The sequence below is a fragment of the Pelophylax lessonae genome (genome assembly GCF_965119305.1).
Source record: "Pelophylax lessonae genome assembly, chromosome: 1".
In the NCBI taxonomy this organism is placed as follows: domain Eukaryota; kingdom Metazoa; phylum Chordata; class Amphibia; order Anura; family Ranidae; genus Pelophylax; species Pelophylax lessonae.
Window position 1 is genome coordinate 185,660,723 of NC_138768.1, and position 20,062 is coordinate 185,680,784.

The 20,062-nt window shown below is 44.8% G+C and overlaps 1 protein-coding gene across 4 annotated transcripts in view; it reads right to left on the minus strand.

The window, feature by feature from the left end:
- Window positions 1-5,718: 5,718 nt before the first annotated feature.
- The window catches only part of FEM1C (fem-1 homolog C), a 73,024-nt gene continuing 58,680 nt past the window's right edge, over window positions 5,719-20,062 (minus strand). For all 4 annotated transcript variants that reach the window (XM_082243014.1, XM_082243012.1, XM_082243013.1 and 1 more), the window contains exon 3: window positions 5,719-7,438. In XM_082243014.1, coding sequence (XP_082099140.1) covers window positions 6,129-7,438 — 1,310 coding nt within the window. In that variant the 3' untranslated portion in view covers window positions 5,719-6,128. The remainder of the gene's footprint in view (window positions 7,439-20,062) is intronic.

The following is a 20,062-nucleotide window of genomic DNA, read 5'->3' on the forward strand; positions in this document are numbered from 1 at the left end:
CTTTGTTCTTTTGACTAAGTCTTTATGCCTAGCTTCTCCTGCGGAGCGGAAGTCAATACCCAACAGTGATGACTTAGAGGCGGCGGCGACTGTCTGAGGACGCAAGAGAAATATTAGCAGAAGGTCTAAGAGTTTACACCAGCAAAGCAATCAGGTTTCACATGCAACCTGACCCTCTAGGTAACCCACAAAACAGTGTCTGCCAAGGTGAAATACAGCCAACCACGTCAATACAGCTCAAGCCCACCACTAAGGGACCTGGGGGGGGGGTGATGTGGTAAACAGACACCTGTCACTACCCCCAGGTAATGAAAGACAGGGAAGGATTGCTCCCCAATTTGTGTTGCATTTAAACCACCTTCTCTAGCCTTGACATGGCCCCCTGTGCTTTTGCAGCCCTTAAACCAGGATCTGTAGTGCCTAGGTCAGCTCCCGGTAACAGTCTTCCCCAGGTACGAAGGGGGGGGGGGGGGAAAGAAGGCCTCAGATCTGCCTGTAAAGTTGAAGGTTCAAGGATGGAGGTGAGCCCCACCAGCAAATGGGTTAGGTGGAGGACTGCAGATAAGAATCCAGAGCTCCTTTTACCAGGTTCCAAGCAATATCTTCTCTCCCGGCAAAGAAAATACCATACCTGGCAGAAGGACTTCTGTTGATGTGTTTCCTGTTGGGGTATCTACTCAATTCATGTGATGTCCTGAAAGAAGATTTTGGGGGGAAAAAAAAAATACCATTTATATACAAACAGGTTTTAGTGCCTACACTTCTGTGGAAACAGATTGTATCCTAGCAACAAGCTGCCCATGTAACTGCTAATGGATGCAAGCCTATATAAGGTTTATGAGGTATTTGTACCAGCCATCTGAATGTCACATATAATTAAAAAAGACAATTTGCTGTAGCGATTGTATTATTTGAACCTGAGATATCCCACCCTTTCCAATTGGCAATTTGTGTTCTGCCTGCTACAGCCAAAGGATCTAAAGAAAACCCTTGCAAATGAATATAGACAATTGCTTAGCCAAGCTGTCATGTGCAGACATTACCCTGATGCCTATAAAAACACACTGCCATAAAACAAGTAGATGCAGTAATTGTGCACACATATGACCACAAGTATTTATCGGTAAACGGAGTTACCTATTCAGGGTTTATACTCTGGAACCTTAAATATTCCTCTATACAACAGACTAGAACTTCGCAAATCTTCAACTGTTTTAGAAGATGCAATAATATTCTTGCACCTGTAAAATAGTTCTGCATAGGATTATGGAATTCACATTTCCAGATGTATATATCCTACTGTATGCATAACTAATACAGAATACATGTATTTCACTACAGTGAAAAATGTAATATGTTAAAAGCCAATATTGGGAATGGCACTACTGACCTTTCAACACATCCTGAAGTATTTCAGGTTTAACCACCAGTAAAAATTCTGAGAGCAGTGAACCCAAACAATCAGACCTTCCTTATCTTTGGAGGATTTTAGTACTGCTGTGTAATTAATTTTCTCAAAGGAAATCAAACCAGTAATACAATGACCTGTAGTAGGTTTAATGCAGAAATTCCACTCTTTAGTTTGACAGTGTCATTTTCTGCTTTTCTAGGCAATGAAGCAAACACTTTTTTTTTTCCAAGACCACTAAATGACCACTTAATTTATCACATCAAACGTGTAGCTGAAATCTCTCTGGTAAAAGAGGATTTTACAACTTCTTAAAAATTAAGCTATTGGAGGCATTACAAGGGTCTGGATGTGGAAGGCACATTCGACATGGGAGATAAAGCCGCCTGTGAATACCAGAAGGCCATCATTACGAGGGAAGACAGAGGTAGTATATAAAAACAATAAAAAAATCTCTGAAAAACAAATTACTAATGCAATTATACATACCATTGGTAGTAGTCACAGCTTTAGGATTAAAAAAAAAAAAAGCAGTCTGGTTTAACGATATACGCATTACTATCGCAAATTTATGACAATGCATAGAAATATACATTTTACCACTAGAAGCTGTGTGGGTAATAGGACTTGCTAGATCCAAGATATCTTTTGTGCAATATTCACTGGTGTTTTATTGGACTATCATAGCAGGAGACTGAGAACAACAATGTGTGGCTTAGTCAGTAATGTAAGCATAGCTGGCCATGGAGAAAATTAGAAACACACAGGCAATGTATGAGGGGCAACTGATGAAATATGCAAACATGTGCCAATATAAATTGATCAGGATCACCCTACCACCATTAAATGTACATTTTTCTTTTTTTTTTAGTATATATTATATATATATATATATATATATATATATATATATAATGTATTCTCATTTTTTTCACATGGTTGCCAATTTCTTCTGTATAACAACTGACGTGTTTCCATTTACACCAATATCCATCTCCATGCATTTCCATTTACACCAATATCGAGCTAAAGACAATATCTGTCTGTCCAGGATCACATTATTACAATTATACAAACTCAGCATCACGCAGATAGACACACTCTTGAGCTGTGGGAACTCTAGTCCTCTAAAGCAGTGGTCCTCAACCCTGGCCTACAGGGCCCACTAACAGGCCAGATTTGCAAGAAAACTGAAATACATCCCAGGTGATATAATTTGCTGCTCAGTGATTGCAGTATTCTAGTCTGCATCTCCCCAAGGTAATACTTAAAATCTGGCCTGTTAGTGGGCCATGAGGACTGGAGTTGAGGACCACTGCTCTAAAGGGAGGACCACCATGCAGAAAGACTGACAGAACTGTCTTTTACCACACACAAAAAAATTATAATATATACACCCTGGGGGACATAGATACCTCCAGTTCTTTTCTCTTACAAGGAAGATTGTGAAATTGCTATTAAACCTTCAATAAAAGAATGAGAAGATAAATCTATATGTGAACTGCATTTAGTGGACATTTAACCTAAATGATATTATAATGTACACCGTGGAAGTGAATTAGGTTAACAAAAAAAAAAAAAAAAAATCTAAAAAACGAGATTCGATGAAAAAGGATTTATTATGACAGAAAGCCTCTTTCCAGATGACCAAGTATCTAAATTTAATTTAGTGTAATATGTTATGTTACTGGGAGTTACATGATTAACATCTTAAAAGGTCCAGACAAAAAAAACACGAATGTTTTAGTAATGGCGGCCCATTTTTCTTTTTCATGTTTCATGAAGTCTCAGGAACTTTACTCTGTCTCTTCTTTCCTTTTTGAATCTCCATCCTTTTATAGAAGTCCTGCATATGACTGTAGGACAAGGGCACATCTGGGAACATAGATGCAGACATCTTGCTTGTGGCATCAAGGATGTATAAATAGCTAAGCAAAGAGCAAAATACACAGATGGGATACAACTTATTTTTGGCCATGTCTGCCACACTGAATACCATCAAGCAGGTGCCACATTTAAATGCTGCTTCGGTAAAGCAATTTTCTAGATCACCTCTCAACCACTAGCCTGCTCAAGACATGATAAAGTCAGCCATAGACTGTTTGAATCTCAGCTGGTTAACCAGGAACTGGCCAAGGTTCGAACCATGCATGGGCAAGCTGAATGTACCAAAGTTGATCAATCAACTTGGGTACAACCAGCCTGCTGGATTTTACATCCGTAGTTGCAGGAAAGAAATTCACTCTGTCTATGGCTGGCCTAAGTCAGCATCATCACCTCCATTCACATAGCCGGGAGGTATTCTAGAAGCAGTTGAAATGAACCAGGTGTGATAGAGCCCAAACACAAATGACACTTTTTTTGCAGATAAAACATTAAAAACACGTCTTTTAGATGCAATTTTGGCCATTTGCCTGAAGATCTACTTTATTATTATGGAAGAGGTTTCTAATCTATGGAGCCTGCATCGCAAACTTTCTGAAAATGCAGGTTTTCAGACCTTTTTACTGACTCGCGGGCATCAACACTTCCTGAGTACATGACCCAAAACAAGTATATAGACCAGAAAAAAAAAATATATTTAGAAGCCCTTATTTGCATACTTGGTCTGGGTTAAAAAGTATTGAACCAAGATAGTCAGCATCATTGACTGGCAGCTAGCATTTGCAGAGTGACATGTCAGCAATCTCGGCCCCCATGTTTCTCCAACTGCCGATGATCACCATAACATTCACTACTGGTTTTATTACAAGTCTAAAAAATTAGGGGGGGGGGGGGAATCATGCAAAGAAATTAATGTTTTCGAATATCTATTTTTAGAGAGAAAAAAGAATAGTCAACAACCAACACTAAATTCTGCCCAAGTAAGCAAGTTTTTTTTTTTTTTTTTTCACTCAAGAGTTTTATTGTAAGACATTTGCAAGGCGAATAAAAATGTTATTCTGGAGCAACAGTAAAGTGCTGTGTTAAATTAGTCACCTGAATCTTACTCATTTCTTTCTACCTGGTCAAAACAAGAGAGCCCTTCCTGCTAAGGACAAAGAAGCGTGATGGGTCGACTTGAGAAATCAAAGTTATCTGGATGTATGGGTTACATACACAAAGGATGTTGTTTCTGCTTCTTTGAAAAACAAAAAGGCATGTCGCTGATTAGAGAGGCATACCAACGCATGCAGGTTACCTGAACAAATTACTGAAAACAGAGCATAAATTAATACAAACTATAAGAAGCCCTGGCCTCAGTCCAACTTCCTACCCATTATATAATCAATCATACTACATATGCATTAGGATTGACTGATAATGCAGCATACCACACAGACATGTAATACGAGTTTCATTTAAAGGGACACTGTCAAACCTCTATAACTAGGTTAGTACTTTTTTTTTTTGCACATTGGTGTATTTTTAATCGCACTCTCCAAGGCTAGTATTTTCTTAGTGCACAGTTTTATTACTACACTCCAAATGCAGTGAGTTATAAAAACAAAGAGAAATAAAAAAGGTGGCTGCCAAGAGCAGAAAGAAAAATAATCATTCGTTCTATTATGTAATTATGGACAAAGACATTTGATTTTTTTCTTTTTATATATGGAAGTCACGATTAGGATGGGGATGTGCAAAACTGTCAATACTACAACACCGCTCGCTTTTGTTAAAAACCTCACAGTTCTAGGTTTAAAACATTTATTGTTGATAGTGTCCCCTTAAGAAAGGGTAATTGAGAAGTACCATTGGTCTAATTTATGTATGTCTGCAATGAGAAGTATTGGCAATAAAATGGCAGCAGAAAAGGGCAGCAGTTCTAAATGGAATCACGACTGCTACAGGCCAAGACAGTTCTCATTCCTGACAGTTTGCTAAATGAGGAGGTATTCAAGGACAAACAACGAGTTAAGAGGATTTCTGCACACTCTTGTAATTCTAAGCATTAAATTTAATTCAAAAAAGGATCTGAAGAGCCAGAATACTCCCAACTCACAAGATACCTCTTTTCTTGTATTTCTAGATCAAGGGAAGGCAGTTGTAAAGTCAAATGCTGTTTTGCCTGCAGAAGCCAGCAAAACTTACAAAATAGCCATGCTGTTTAGTGCAGAATGGAAAAAAAACTACAAATCATGTTCTAATTGGGCTGGCAAAATGCTGCATAGAAGTATGCTAACACACAACAGTCATATCTAAGCCAGTGCATAGAGGAGATAAAGCACTTATGGTAATTGCAAACATTAACATGTTCATAAAGCTTTTACAAATTAGCAATGGTCCATAGAAAGATACCCATCGAAACATTGGGAGTGAAAGGCTTGAAGATTACAAGAGCGGAAATGGCCTGAACTCGGGTAAGAAAAATATCCACAAAACCAGCAAAATAGCAGGAAGCCACCAGAAAAGGCATATATAAAAAAAAAAAAAAAAAAGTGTGCCACTCTCCCCTACTAAACAGGCAGAAAACAAACCAAATGGAAACAGAATTTGGCAGATTGTACAGGTCGGTGCAGAAAATACAATTTTAAGGGACATAGAAAATCAAATTTGATATATTTTCAGATTTAAATATGGGTAACAAATCCTTCCAGAGGAGATGATGCTATGTCGGAGACAAGTGGATCATGACATTACCAGCTGAAGCATAATGATGTCTCCAATCAACAGTTCCTTAATAAGAAGCCAACAGTCAAAGCGCACATCCTTCAGTTGTACTAGAGGTCCAAGCAAAGCATCATCTATGAAGCAAAACAAAGCTCTCCAGCTTCTCAGGAATTTGCTTTCTGTAGGTTATATTGTGTTTGACAATCACACGTGCAGCCAAACACTGCAGAGTGGTGTGGTTAATGGGCTGGATTAAGTTCTTTGCCATTTCCTTCTCATCCAGCAAATCACAGGCAGTTTGGTTGTGCGAATTTGTAGAGTCAAAATGTGCCCCGGCTTTTATAAGCAGATTCATGATATCCGGGTGGTTGTTGAGAGCAGCAACGTGTAGTGGACTGTTCTGTTCAGAGTCTCGGACATTAACATCAGCACCACACTCCAACAAGATGGCGGTCACCTGAAGAGAAGGGAATTTGCAAACAGGGTAGCGGCCGACACAAGTGGTGTTCTTATCCACAGCCAGATGAAGAGGGCTAAAGTTATTTTTACCTTTGGGTTGCAGCTTAAGGAACCTATAAATGTTTTGCTTTTTGAAGTGCTCTTGGTCCGGGCTGCAGGGAACTTTCTCCAGCAAACAGATCAAGTGCAAAATTATGGAGAGGGCCTTGTTTAACTGGACTTGGTCGGGAGGCATCAATGCTTGTCTGACCGCTCGGTCTATTTCTAGTACACTTTTACACAGTATACCCATAAGGTCATCAAATGTAACTGTAGTACCAAGCAATCCTTTAGCCCGATCCTGAAGCATGAAGGAAAATAACTCCGCAAATGACAATAGGCTACTGGCTGTCATTGGACTTAAAGGATCGAGGTTGTTCTGCTGCATGTCCAAAGCATACTTCCACAGATTGATACATCGCTTGAAGTTCCCAGAGTCGGCATAGACTGCACCCCGATACCTGATGTAATAAGATGTATCTGGATGTGAAGGGCCCAAAATCCGTTCTCTAATTAAAAGAGCTTGCATTCTCATCTCATCAGGGTCGGCAATAAGGTTATCTAGCTCCTCAGCAGTATTTACTTCCTTGGCATAATCATATGCCATAATTAATTCCTGTGGAACAGGCTTGCTAATAACGTTAGTCCTATCACTGTATCTCATATCCATCGCTCTCTTCCAATACTTTAAGGCACCAAGAAGGTCCCGTTTTTTATCAACAAATGTAGCTCCAAGAAGTTCAAGGGCATTAATGCGCTCTCTCTTACTGGTCTGTGGGTGCTGAGTCAGGAAGTCCACAATGTTTGTGTGACCAGTCACACTGGCTGAGAGTAGAGGTGTCATTCCATAACCATCCTTTTCCATTCTGGCTCCATATTTCAGAAGCATTTTCATGATTTCTAGGCTTCCAGATTCAGCACAGTCATGCAAGGCGGTGTTTCCTAAAATATATAAATAAATTAATTAATATATATATATATCAATGGTAAACAGATGCAGGAAAAAGCATGCACAAAAGGCAGTTACAGCTCACTTGGTAGATGGCCTGGTGCTAAGTACATTCTAGTGTATGCATGGTAGCAGGAGGCAGCAATCAGTCTGCTACAGATAAACTGGGGTTTATACCTGTGTAGCAAAAGTGAAGAGAAATATTGTGATTATTACACTAGTACAGGAGTCTCCAAACTATGGCCCGCCAGTTTTCTCATGGGATGTGTAGTTCTGCAACAGCTGGAGGGCCGCAGTTGGAGATCCCTGCACTAGTGCCATAGAAGCAAACTATGAATCACATTTACTTTAGAAGTTCAGACTAATGTAGGTGGTAAGCAAATCTGGGATTTGTGGTTTTATTTCAAAGAAGCTATCTACATGGAGCTTAACGGTTTTACTGGGCAATATTTCAGAAAGCAAATTATTAAAGCGATTTTTTTTTTTTTTTTCTATAGAAATAACAGACTTTCCAAACATATACCCATCGGCTCTGTTGCAGTTGATTTGCACAGAGCAGCTTGAATCCTCCTCTTCTCGGGTCCCTCTCACCTGTTTAGTGCCCCCACAGCAAGCAGCTTGCTGTGGGCTTGCTGTGGGGGCACTCGAGCTGAGTCATCGCTTCCTGGGTCCATTTAGACAGAGCCCAGCCCCCTCTCCCGATTGGCTAGCTGACTGATAGGGCGCAGCGGCAGCCAACGGCGTCGCTACTGAGTCTTAACCAATCAGGAGGGAGAATCTCGGACAGCTGAGACACTCATGGACATCGCTGGACAAAAGGGCCCTCAGGTAAGTGTTAGGGGGGCCGAGGGGGGCTGCTGCACACAGAAGTTTTTTTTATCTTATTGCATTGAATGCATGAAGATAAATAAAAAACCTTCTACTTTACAACTCTATCTACTTGTATATAAAATAATTTAGACCTAATTTTGTGATCATCAACCCATGTATGAGTAGCATAAAAAAGTACCTGTTCTACAAGCTTAATATTACAGGATATTTTAAGCAGCCTCTATGAATATATGTGCAATCAGTTATGTTCCATTAGTCCAGTGATCTCCAAACTGTGGCTCGCGGTCCAGATGTGGCCCTTTGCTTGCTTTCATCTGGCCCTTGGGGTCCTGTTCCTCCCACAAACACCATTGATAAGGCACTATTCCTCCAATAGATACCAATGATGGGGCACAATTCCTCCCTTGAATACCAACAATGGGACATTATTCCACGCACTAGAACCAAGGATGGGGTATTTTCGACTCCCACTAGCCACAGTCCGGCCCCCCTGAGGGACAGTAAACTGGCCCTTTGTTTAAAAAGTTTGGAGATCCCTGCTTTAGTCCCTAAAAACTCCATCCCCCTGTCAGAACACAACAGCTCAGAGAGCGCTGTAACATCAGATTGTTCGTACAGCAGCTCTGACTGTAGACATCACGGACAGGCTTACTAAGGTCCATCTATTGTTGGGGCTCCCTCCTCTCCCCTGAAGCTGTGCTGGCCAACAGAGGGGGGCTGGATTACATGACTGGACTAAAGCAATCTGAAAATAAGTATACAAAATTTTCTAACATGGATTATTCATAATACAAGTTGAGAAAAGGGGGGGCATTTTTAGTTGGTACCTGGAATTTCAGTTTAATACCGATATTCCTACAAAATGTCCAAACTAATCAACTGAGCATGGTGCAGCTTCTGGTTTTCGTGTAACCTCCAGCCCCCATGCTTCACACTATAGTGCTGAAAATAGACAAAGAAGCAGCTAAGCAGGCGAATCCTAATTAAACTGATCAGAGGTAATAAGATACTGATTCTTAAGCAAAGACTTATTCTACAAAGGCGACAGCATGAGTCACTAATGTTTTTAGATCTGCTATGTACATATCCTCTTAAAAAGGATATGTACATAGCAGATAAATAATAAAAAAAAACACACACACCCCCCAAAACAATTGAAATTAAAATAACCACATAACAGAACACATGGAAGTATTTCCCAGTCATGAAAATCGCAGGACCCGAATCACATGCATAGTCTGTCATCGCACTAATGTGAACTGGGACTAAATATATCCACAGATAAAAAGTCCCATCATCTCCTGATCTGTCCAGTTTTGGTTGGATCAGAAATGTATCTATATGGGCACTAACTATTTGTGCAGCAAGCCCTGGCTGGCTGATCTCAACTAAACGAGATACCTTGCACTCTCCCCTCCTACCCTAGTATGTTTTACATATACTTTGATACAAGGCAGAGTTCATATAGAAAGTGGGTCTTTAAAGTAAAACTTGCATGAGAGAACAACCTGCCATTACAAATCTCCTTTAGGCTGGGTTCACACTTATGCAAAATGGATGCAGGTTTCATGAAAGGAGACTGACTGGCTATCAATGGGAGTCGGTTCACACAACTCCAGGGCAGCCATGGTCTGCACTGGAAAAAGGATCCTGCGAGTCTTTGGCTCCATTTCAGGTTCAAATTCAGGCAAAAATTCAGGCCTGATTTGCACCGGAAACTGAGAACAGGGACGCACCAGACCCCCTGCTACAAGCTCCGGCCGCAACAAATGTGAACCCAGCCTAAGAAAATGTTGTTTGCCTGACTGGTATGTGACCTATGAGAGTTTTCAGAAGAGGGGGATGCAATGGCAGCCTCTATTTCTTTCAAGTCTGGTACCCTTAAAACGTTAAGCCCAAAAACAAATATTGCAGCTTACCAGTCCTTAAAAGTAACTTCACTTTTGTTTAGGGGGGGGGGGGGGAATTTGCAAATAAAAACCAAAATATTATATTTAAACAAAAACTGGATTTTTGACTTACGGACAATCCTTTCCTCTTAAGTTCATTGACGGACGCAGTCCTCTGATCCATATCAGTAGGGTTATACTGCCCCCTACAGGAGTAGGACACTAGGCAGAAAAAGTTCTGGCTATGCCTATGGGCAGTCCTGGAGGGTACACCCTCTCTTCCTGCATAGGATGTCAGTTTTGTATCAATGCAGTATCAATGCAGTGTCAGAAAATAACAAACAAAATCCAAATAGAGGGGCGGGTACTGCGTCCGTCAATGAACTTGAGAAAAGGATTTTACGGCAAGTCAAAAATCCAGTTCTCTACCGTTCATTGACAGATGCAGTCCTCTGACCCATATCAATAGGGACGTCCCAAAGCAGTGCCATAAAATGAGGGGTGGGAACAGCAGAAAAGTACAAGTCCCCAAGGCTAAACACAGCCAACATAGGACTCATCAGAACAAAAAGACGAGGCCCACCTGAAACAAACAACACCCTCAAGGAAGGCCAAAAGCCCTCCAGACAGCAGCCAGCAAAACTTTGCGGCCAAAAGGAGGCATCTGCAGATGTTCACCTTATAAAAATTGGTAAAGGTGTGAACAGACGACCAGGTAGCTCTCTTGCACCCTGAAGCACGGATGCCTGAATGGCGAAAAGTCCAGGAAGCACTAGGTGCCCGAGTAGAATGCGCCGAAACAGGGAAAGGTAGGACCTGATCCTTAATTGAATAAGCACCGTCTGTCCGATCCATCTGAAAACAGTCGCAGTAGATGCAGGCTGCCCTGTTCTTGGGCCATCCGTGGGTAGAGAGCGCTAACCTGACTCACGAAAAGACTCAGCAGTCGCCAAGTACACCTTGAGTGCCCGAGCTACATCCAGAGTATGCAATGCACCTTCCTTAGGATGTTTGGGCTTAGGACACCGAGACGGTAATACAAAGTCCTCGTTCAAGTTAACACTAGAAACCACCTTCGGAGGGAAGGACGGATCCGGACGAAGTACCACTTGTCTCCATGAACCAACATATAGGGAGAACAACAGGACAATGTCGCCAGTGCCGACACCCTGCACGCAGAGTGACAACCAAGAAGGCCACCTTCTGTAATAAGGTAGGCAGGGGATACCCCCAAATACTTGCAAAAGGAGGTTCTTGAAGAACCGACTTCACCAAATCAAGGTCCCCAGTTGGTGACGGAGGTCTCACCGAAGTACCAAGTGTCGCACCCCCCTGGAAGAAGTTAAGCACCAGGGAACGGGCGGCAAATGGCCTTTGGAAGAAAATTGCCAAGGCCAAAACCTGACCCTTGATAGTACTCAAGGCCAACCTTTGATCAACTCCCCGTTGAAGGAGAGCCAAGATCCAGGCCACCGAGTAAGAGCGAGGGGGAGCCCAAAGAGACTCACACCACGCAATATACGACGGTCTCCTTTTATGAAAAATTATCCTAGAAGACGCTTCCCACGCTTTAAGCAGGGTGGGAATTACTGAAGCAGACAATCCCCTGCCCTACAGCACCTGGCTTTCAACAGCCAAGTCGACAAAGCCAGCGACTGTTAAGTAGGGATGTAACGATATCAAAATCTCACGGTACGATACAATTTCGATATTGACCTCACGGTACGATATTTATTGCGATATTCTGGAAAAGCTTACGGTATTGTTAAATAGCTCACGATAGTGTTTGTAATGATAATAGTGAAAAAATACAGACATTTATTCTGCCTTCTCTCTAAGAAGACACCACATTTTGGGCCTCATGCTCTTGGCCCCACTAGCACGGCACCTATGAATCATGTGAATTTTATGTGGCTTACTGGCTTTGCTTTCACATATTTGCAAACTTATTTCTTCAATACAGTATGATTAGAGATTTGTTCTAATAGTCCTGCAGGCCTCATTGATGATGATCCCTGCCCTCAGGCTGCATGTTCTATGATACCTCTTCTCTTCTTAGCAGTGCACTGTTCTCAATGTGCTTAGGCTGGCCATACACTATACAATTTTCTTGTTCAACTTTCCTTTAGATTTACCAAAACCATGTAATATAGGGTCAAACCTAAACACTTTCAATTTGTATGCAGTCAGGCAGGCCCTTGCACTACGTAGTTTAAGGTAAATCTAAAGGAAATTGAATAAGAAAATTGTATAGTGTATGGCCAGCCTTACTCTGAGACCAATCCAGTAGTAAAAGTACATGTCAGTGGCGTCAGTGTTTTTTTTAATTTCTTTCTTATACACATTATTAGTTACTCACCGGCGGTCCGGTGTCACTGTCTTGCCGTGGTGCCTGCCTGGGAAGCTAGCTCTGCTCCGCCGAGTCCGCCGCTCTCATGCGCTGGCTCCGCCCGCCTCCGCCCCACAAGCCCGCCCACCCACACTGCTCTAACCAACTGGCAGCCGCTCGCCTCGGCTTGGCCAGTAAGCAAGCAGCACTGCAGCATAGCATAGAGGTGAGTGAGTGGAGCCGCCGACGAGACACAGACGGCGGCCAGACCGTGCACCCACCACGACGGTATCGGGCCATGTAAAACACCGCGATAGCGGTAATATCGTTACATCCCTACTGTAAAGCAGGATGGAAGATTGGCCCTGGAGACAATAAATCCTCCCTGAGAGGAAGTCTCCAAGGAGTGCCTGCGGCTAGCCTGACCCGGTCGGCGTACCAAGCTTGGCGAGGCCAGTCTGGAGCCACTAGAATGACCGGAATTCCCTTCCGCCTCGCTAGCAACTAGAAAGGAGGAAACGCAGACAGCAGCTGATACTGACCTTGGCCCATCCTTGATCGCTCACACACGACTATGCTGGCGTCATCCTTGTGCAGGTGACCATGCTAAACTTCTCAGCATCGTTCATGTTGAATTTAGCATATGTTCATGCCTACGACACCAACGCAGAGGGACCCAGGAGCGGGCCACCAACCTCTGCACTATCACGTAGATGCGACGCCAACAGATCCACGTCTGGAGCGCCCCAACGTAGGCACAACTGCTGAAACACCCCTGGATGAAGGGGCCAGTCCCCTGCATCCAAGGTCTGTCAACTAAGGCAATCCGCCTGCCAATTTTCCACACCTGGAAAGGGAACAGTGGAGAGAGCTGGAACAAGGCGCTCTGCCCTGCCAGACCTAGCTTTAATAGTTTTCCCAACAATAAGTCACTGCCTGGGGCTGTCTGCAGCCAGCCTATAGTACGTTACTCCAGGGCTAGACAAACCCCGGGCGCCAGGTTGCATTGGCGACTAGAATTAGTGACCTGGCGCCTGGGGTGCACTGCCCTCCCTTGTGCCCCCCCCAACCACTCACCGAGTGCACGGACTACCGCGCCGTCCGAAAAATTGAGGCCGCGACTTTTCGGCCTTCTTCAGTGAGCGAATGGGGAACTGGCACCCTCTTGTGGTGGCCGGGAGTTTGACAAGCAGTAACTAATGGCTGTCCCCCCTGCCTGTCCATCTCCTTCCCCAAGAGGAGATGAGAAGTTTTTGCAGGCTTCATCTCCCTGTCCACTTACCTTTGCTTAAAAGGTAAGTGGACAGGGAGTGTGGTTATTATTAATTTTTTAAAATTATTAAAAAAAAAAAAAAAAAAAAATATATATATATATATATATATATATATATATATATATATATATATATATATATATATATATATATATATATATATATATATATATATATATATATATATATATATATATATATATATATATTTTTTTTTTTTTTTCTTTTTTTTTTATTATTTAAAAAAAATATTTTTCTTTTTTCAATTATAAAAAAAAAAAAATTATTATATACTAACTTATAAGTTTTTTTCCTCATCGCCAAAAACAGACGGATGGTGGTTCTATTTTCTATCCATCCCGTGGATTGGATCAGATGGCATCGGATGGAAACATTGTTTCCATCCGATTGCGCTATAGAGAATGGGGTTCTAGTTGTCTTTATGTGTAAATTTAGTATGTTATTTTTTGGAAATAAAGCTTGGTTGGTTGTTTAAAAAAAAAAAAAAAACTGGCTCCTAACTTTAGCTGGCTCCTAGATTTCTGGAAAATTTGTCATGCCCTGCGTTACTCTATGGGGACACAGCAGCTGTATGAATAGCCTGAATGCATAATTGCTTCTACTGCTGTGTCCAAGCCTAAGAGAGCAGCTGCTCTCATGCAAATCACTGGATTGAGATCGGGCTCAGATAAGTATTGGCGGAGGGGGAAGGGGGCTTCAGCCTTTAGAACCATTTTAAGGAGTGGTTCTCTCCATGAATCACACAGGAACCTGGTTTGCGTTCGAGTGCAGTTCACATGTGGTACGATGCATGTAAATGGGCTGAAATTGTGCTGGACCACACTACCTTAAAAAAAAAAAAAATGCATAGCACCCAAATCGCATGGTACTACTGTACCAGGTGAACCTGTTTAGGCAAACGCAATGTTTGTAACCTGCATTTGGGGTGTCATTGAGTTAATACTAACACCTGAAGTGCAGTGCGTTCTGATGTTAACTGGCCCTAATAGTATAGTACAGGGCCTGGCAGCAAAAGGGCCCATTCACACTATGCACTGCCATAAAAATGGATTTTTGTAAGATCTTACCGTAAAATCCTTTTCTCTTAAGCTCATTGACAGACGCAGTCCTCTTTGATTAATATCAAATTGGGTTATACTGCCCTCTACAGGAGTAGGACCTAGGCAGAAGAAAACGTTCTGGCCACACCTTAGGGGCAGTCCCAGAGGGTATATCCTCTCTCTCTCTCTGCTACAGGATGTCAGTTATGTCACAAAGCAGTGTCAGAGAATTTAACCCAACTCAATAATAGAGGGGCGGGTACTGCGTCTGTCAATGAGCTTAAGAGAAAAGGATTTTACGGTAAGATCTTACAAAAATCAATTTTTCTCGGTCGCTCATTGACAGACGCAGTCCTCTTTGATATCAAATTGGGACGTCCCAAAGCAGTGCCACAAATGAGGGGTGGGATAACGGAAATCAAAATCCAATCTAGAAGGCCCAACCGGCGCCAACTAGAAGTCTTAAAGGCTCATCAGACAAAAAGGAGACTCCCAACAGAAAAAACCCTCGAGGTAGACCAACGGTCTCCTCAAATTGCGGCCTGCAGAACCTTGCGGCCAAAAGAGGCATCCGCCGATGCCATCACATCAACTTTATAAAATTTTGTAAAGGTATGAACCGACGACCAGGTAGCCGCCTTGCAAACCTGAACCACTGACGCCTGATGGCGGAAGGCCCAGGAAGCACCAAGCGCCCGAGTGGAGTGCGCCTTAACAGGGAACGGAGGATTCCGACCCCTAATAGAATAAGCCTGTACCACCGTCTGTCTGATCCATCTGGAGATAGTCGCGGCAGATGCAGGCAACCCCTTTTTGGGGCCATCCGCGATCACAAAAAGTGAATCCGTTTTACGAAACGAGTCCGTAGTCTTCAGGTATACCCTGATCGCCCGAACCACATCCAAGGAGTGTAATGCAAACTCCCGATGATGGCTGGGCTTAGGACACAAGGAAGGTAATACAATATCTTCATTCAGATGAAACTCTGAAACCACTTTAGGAAGAAAAGGATGGATTCGGACGAAGAACCACCTTATCCCTATGAACCACCAGATATGGGGAACGACAGGATAATGCAGCCAGTTCTGACACCCTGAGTGCAGAAGTGATAGCCACCAAGAAGGCCACCTTCTGGGACGGTAAGCAAGGGAATCTCCCTAATATATTCAAAGGGAGGTTTCTGAAGAACCGACAACACTAAATTAAGATCCTAGGGCGGTAAGGGTGCGCGCACTGGCGGAGCCAGGTGCCGCACCCCCTGGATGAAATTCCGCACCAAGGAATGAGTAGCCAAAGGCTTCTGAAAGAAGATTGCTAACGCTGAAACCTGACCCTTGATAGTGCTCAAGGCCAGTTTCTGCTCAACCCCCTGTTGCAGAAAAGCCAAGATTCGGGTCAGCGAATAGGCACGTGAAGGAAATCCAAGGGATTCACACCACGCAATATAAGACTTCCATGTGCGATGATAGACTTTTCTGGAAGTCGCTTTCCTTGCTTTAATTAGAGTAGGAATGACTGAAGCTGACAAACCCTTGTCCTTCGGCACCTGGATCTCAACAGCCAGGCAGTTAAAATCAGCGATCGTAAAGCAGGATGGAAGATCGGTCCCTGAGACAGCAGGTCCTCCCTGAGAGGAAGTCGCCACGGGCCGTCCGCGATCAGTCTGACCAGGTCGGCATACCAGGCCCGACGGGGCCAATCCGGAGCCACCAGGATGACTGGAATTCCCTCCACCTCTATCCTGCGAAGAAGTTTCGGCAGCAACTTGAGAGGAGGGAAGGCATACAGTAGCTGATACTGCCCCCACGGGGCGACCAGCGCGTCTGCAGCGTCCGCTAGAGGATCTCGGGAGCGGGCTACAAACCTCCGCACCTTCCTGTTGAGCCGAGATGCCAACAGATCCACATCCGGGGTGCCCCAACGAAGGCACAGTTGGTGAAATATTTCTGGATGAAGAGACCATTCCCCTTGATCCAGAATCTGACGGCTGAGATAATCTGCCTGCCAATTTTCCACCCCCGGAATGAATACAGCGGAGAGAGCTGGAACAAACCGTTCCGCCCAATGAAGAATGCTGGCCACTTCTTTGGCAGCCAGAGCACTCTTGGTGCCTCCTTGGTGATTGACGTAAGCCACGGCCGTGGCATTGTCCGACTGGATCCGAACCGGGCTGCCCTGGAGCTGCTCGGTCCAGTGAATCAGACAGTCTGATCGCTCTCAGTTCCAACACCTTTATCGGTAACCTGGATTCTTCCAGGGACCAAAGCCCCTGAGCAGATAATCTGCCGAGAATTTCTCCCCATCCGGATAGACTGGCATCCGTGGTGACAATCGTCCAGTAGATCGGGAGAAATGACTTCCCCTGGCTGAGCATCGGAGACCGAAGCCACCAGACCAGAGATTCCCTGATTCATTCGCTCAGTCGTATCCGATTGTCCAGGGAATCGGGATACCGGTTCCATTTGAGAAGAATCTCCTTTTGAAGGATTCGGGTATGGGACTGGGCAAGCGGTACTGCCTCGAAGGAGGCCACCATCAGTCCCAGGACCCTCCTGCAAGTCCGAAGGGAAGGCCAGTTGACGGACAGTAACAACTGAATCGTTGACTGAATCTTCTGGAGTTTCTCCGCCGGGAGAAACACTTTTGCCAAGGATGCGTCTAAAGTTAGGCCCAGATAGTCCAGCCTCCTGGTGGGAACCAGATATGACTTCTGCAGGTTCACCAGCCACCTGAACTCTTGCAGGGAGATCATAGTGATCTCCAAGTTTAGCAACAGAGCCTGCGGAGACTCCGCATGAAGAAGATCGTCTAGGTAACCTAGAATCGATATGCCCCGCTGTCGCAACAGCGCCAAAACTGGGGCCAACACCTTTGTGAAGACCCGAGGAGCATTGGCGAGACCAAAGGGTAACGCCGCAAACTGATAATGGTTCTCTCCTACGGAAAAGCGAAGAAAATGCTGATGTCCTGCAAAGATGGGAATATGAAGATAGGCATCCTTGATGTCTATGGACGCCAGAAAATCCCCCTGTCGCAGGGAGGCCACTACTGTGCGCATGGACTCCATCTTGAATTTTTGTACCCAGGACAAAATGATTGAGTGCTCTTAAGTCCAGAATTGGACGCACTTTGCCTCTTTTCTGGGTATTGTGAATAGGTTCGAATAGAACCCCTGAAAACGTTCTGTCCAAGGAACGGGAACTACCACTCCATGTTGCATCAAGTCTATTACAGCCCCCCGCAAAGCTTTTAAGCGATCCAGGGATAGTCGAATATTGGAAGGGAAGAATCGCACCAGTGGAAGTGATCGAAACTCGATCTTGTATCCCGACCGAATGACCTCGCGAACCCATTTGTCCAGGATTCTGGAAAGCCATGGATCCGGAAACCGGTGAAGACGTCCCCCCACCCCAAAGATGGGTGGGGGGCGCACCTTCAGGCTGCATTGGTCTTTTCTTCAGGTTTGGCTGAGCCGGACTTTTGTTTACCCGACCAGCGCCCGTTGAAACCCCCTGAAGGGGCTTTGGAGGGCTTTGCCTTATCGCCCGCCCCAGCGGAACGAAAAAACGTTTTATGAGCGGAAAAGGAAGGTCCTCGTCTGTTACGAGGTCCTTTACCCTTAGCAGTCTGTGGCAAAAAAGTGCTCTTGCCCCCAGTGAGATCCTTAATAATCTCATCCAAGGTGGCCCCAAACAGGCGATTCCCTTGAAAGGGGAGATTAGCCAAAGCTTTTTTGGAACCTTGATCCGCCGACCAGCACTTTACCCACAACACACGTCTGAGGACCACTGCTGAAACCGATGCACGCCCCAACAATGGAGTGGCGGCCAGATCTGAGGAGACCATACCCGAGACACAAGCCCCAGAAGAGGGACCTGCAGCTGCAGTGACAGGCTCAGAATCTGTATCTGAAGTGTCAGATGAAATAGGGGTAGGCGGGGGTCGCTTCTTTGCGCCCCGTCCCTGACAGGCCACCTCCACCCGGGATACAAAATACTCCAAAACCGCTGACAATGCATCAATCATAAGTGGGGAACTGGAGGGTCCTGCGGCCACCTCGAGGGGATCAGGTGGGGATACGTGTGTGGTAGGGTCCATGACTAATCCAAGAACACTTGCCAGCAAAACAAAAAATTGCAAAAGAAAAAAAAAAAAAAACTTTTTTTTTGTAATCCCCCAGCGCAACAGCGCCCCTCAGTGTTACCTGCTTCAGACCCCCACAGAGAGAGAGAGAGAGAGAGAGAGAGAGAGAGAGAGAGAGAGAGAGAGACCGACCCCAAGGGCTCACCACCTGAAGCACAGAAGCTTCTATCGAACTGCTCTCAGCGCTGTCCTTTACAGAACAGGAAGTCTGTGGATCGTTTTCCTGGGTAAAGGAGGCGGCTCCGCCCCTTTACACGCCTTCCGGCACTCCCACTGCTACTCCTCGAGGAAGCTGGGTGAATCCAAAATGGCCGCCCCCATGCAGGAGACACCAGGCTACGCCAAAATGGCGGCCCCGCGCGGCCTGCGGATTCCTGTGGAACGATCTTGCGGCCCTAAGGATCGTGCGGCCTGTGGAGGGATGGCGGCGGCCTGCGGTGTGCTGCCTGCGAGAGGATGGCGGCGGCCTGCTGACGGCCTCGGTAGAACATGTAGCTGCATCACTTATGCATTAGGTAGGTGTTTGATCACCTTCTTACATGACTATTTTCAAATAGTAACACCAGCCCCTGTTCTCCATCCCTGACCTTAGTCATGGCTTCTTTTTACAGCCAGCTCTTTACAGTGACTATTAGATAGTCAGCTCCCAAACCAAGCTCCTGGAGTGGTATCTCTTATTCACTAAATCACACTCAAGAGGGAGATCTGTGAAACATGTCATAGGATAGAAAGGGAACCCAGGTCAAGAGGGTCCGACCATCCACAGCGGGGCCCGTATCCTTTCCCAACACCCGACAGGGAAGAGGGGGAACATACTACTCACCATACCGGAACAGACGGGCACCCACTCCTAACAGAACCCCTCTCCACCGAGGTGGGGGGTTGTCGACCAATACGGACGCCGCGACTCAGTTTTCGACTGGTCATAGGCATCCCGGCGAGACGTTATACTCACGGGGTGGGTCCCCGTCCAGTGGGACTATGTCGTGGCCGACCCAGCGCGGAGCTAGGGCCTGCATGCGCTTGTAGGCCGGCTGGGGTGACCACTGGACCTCAAAATCCAGCCCGTCGCCCAGATCCGGCATAATTG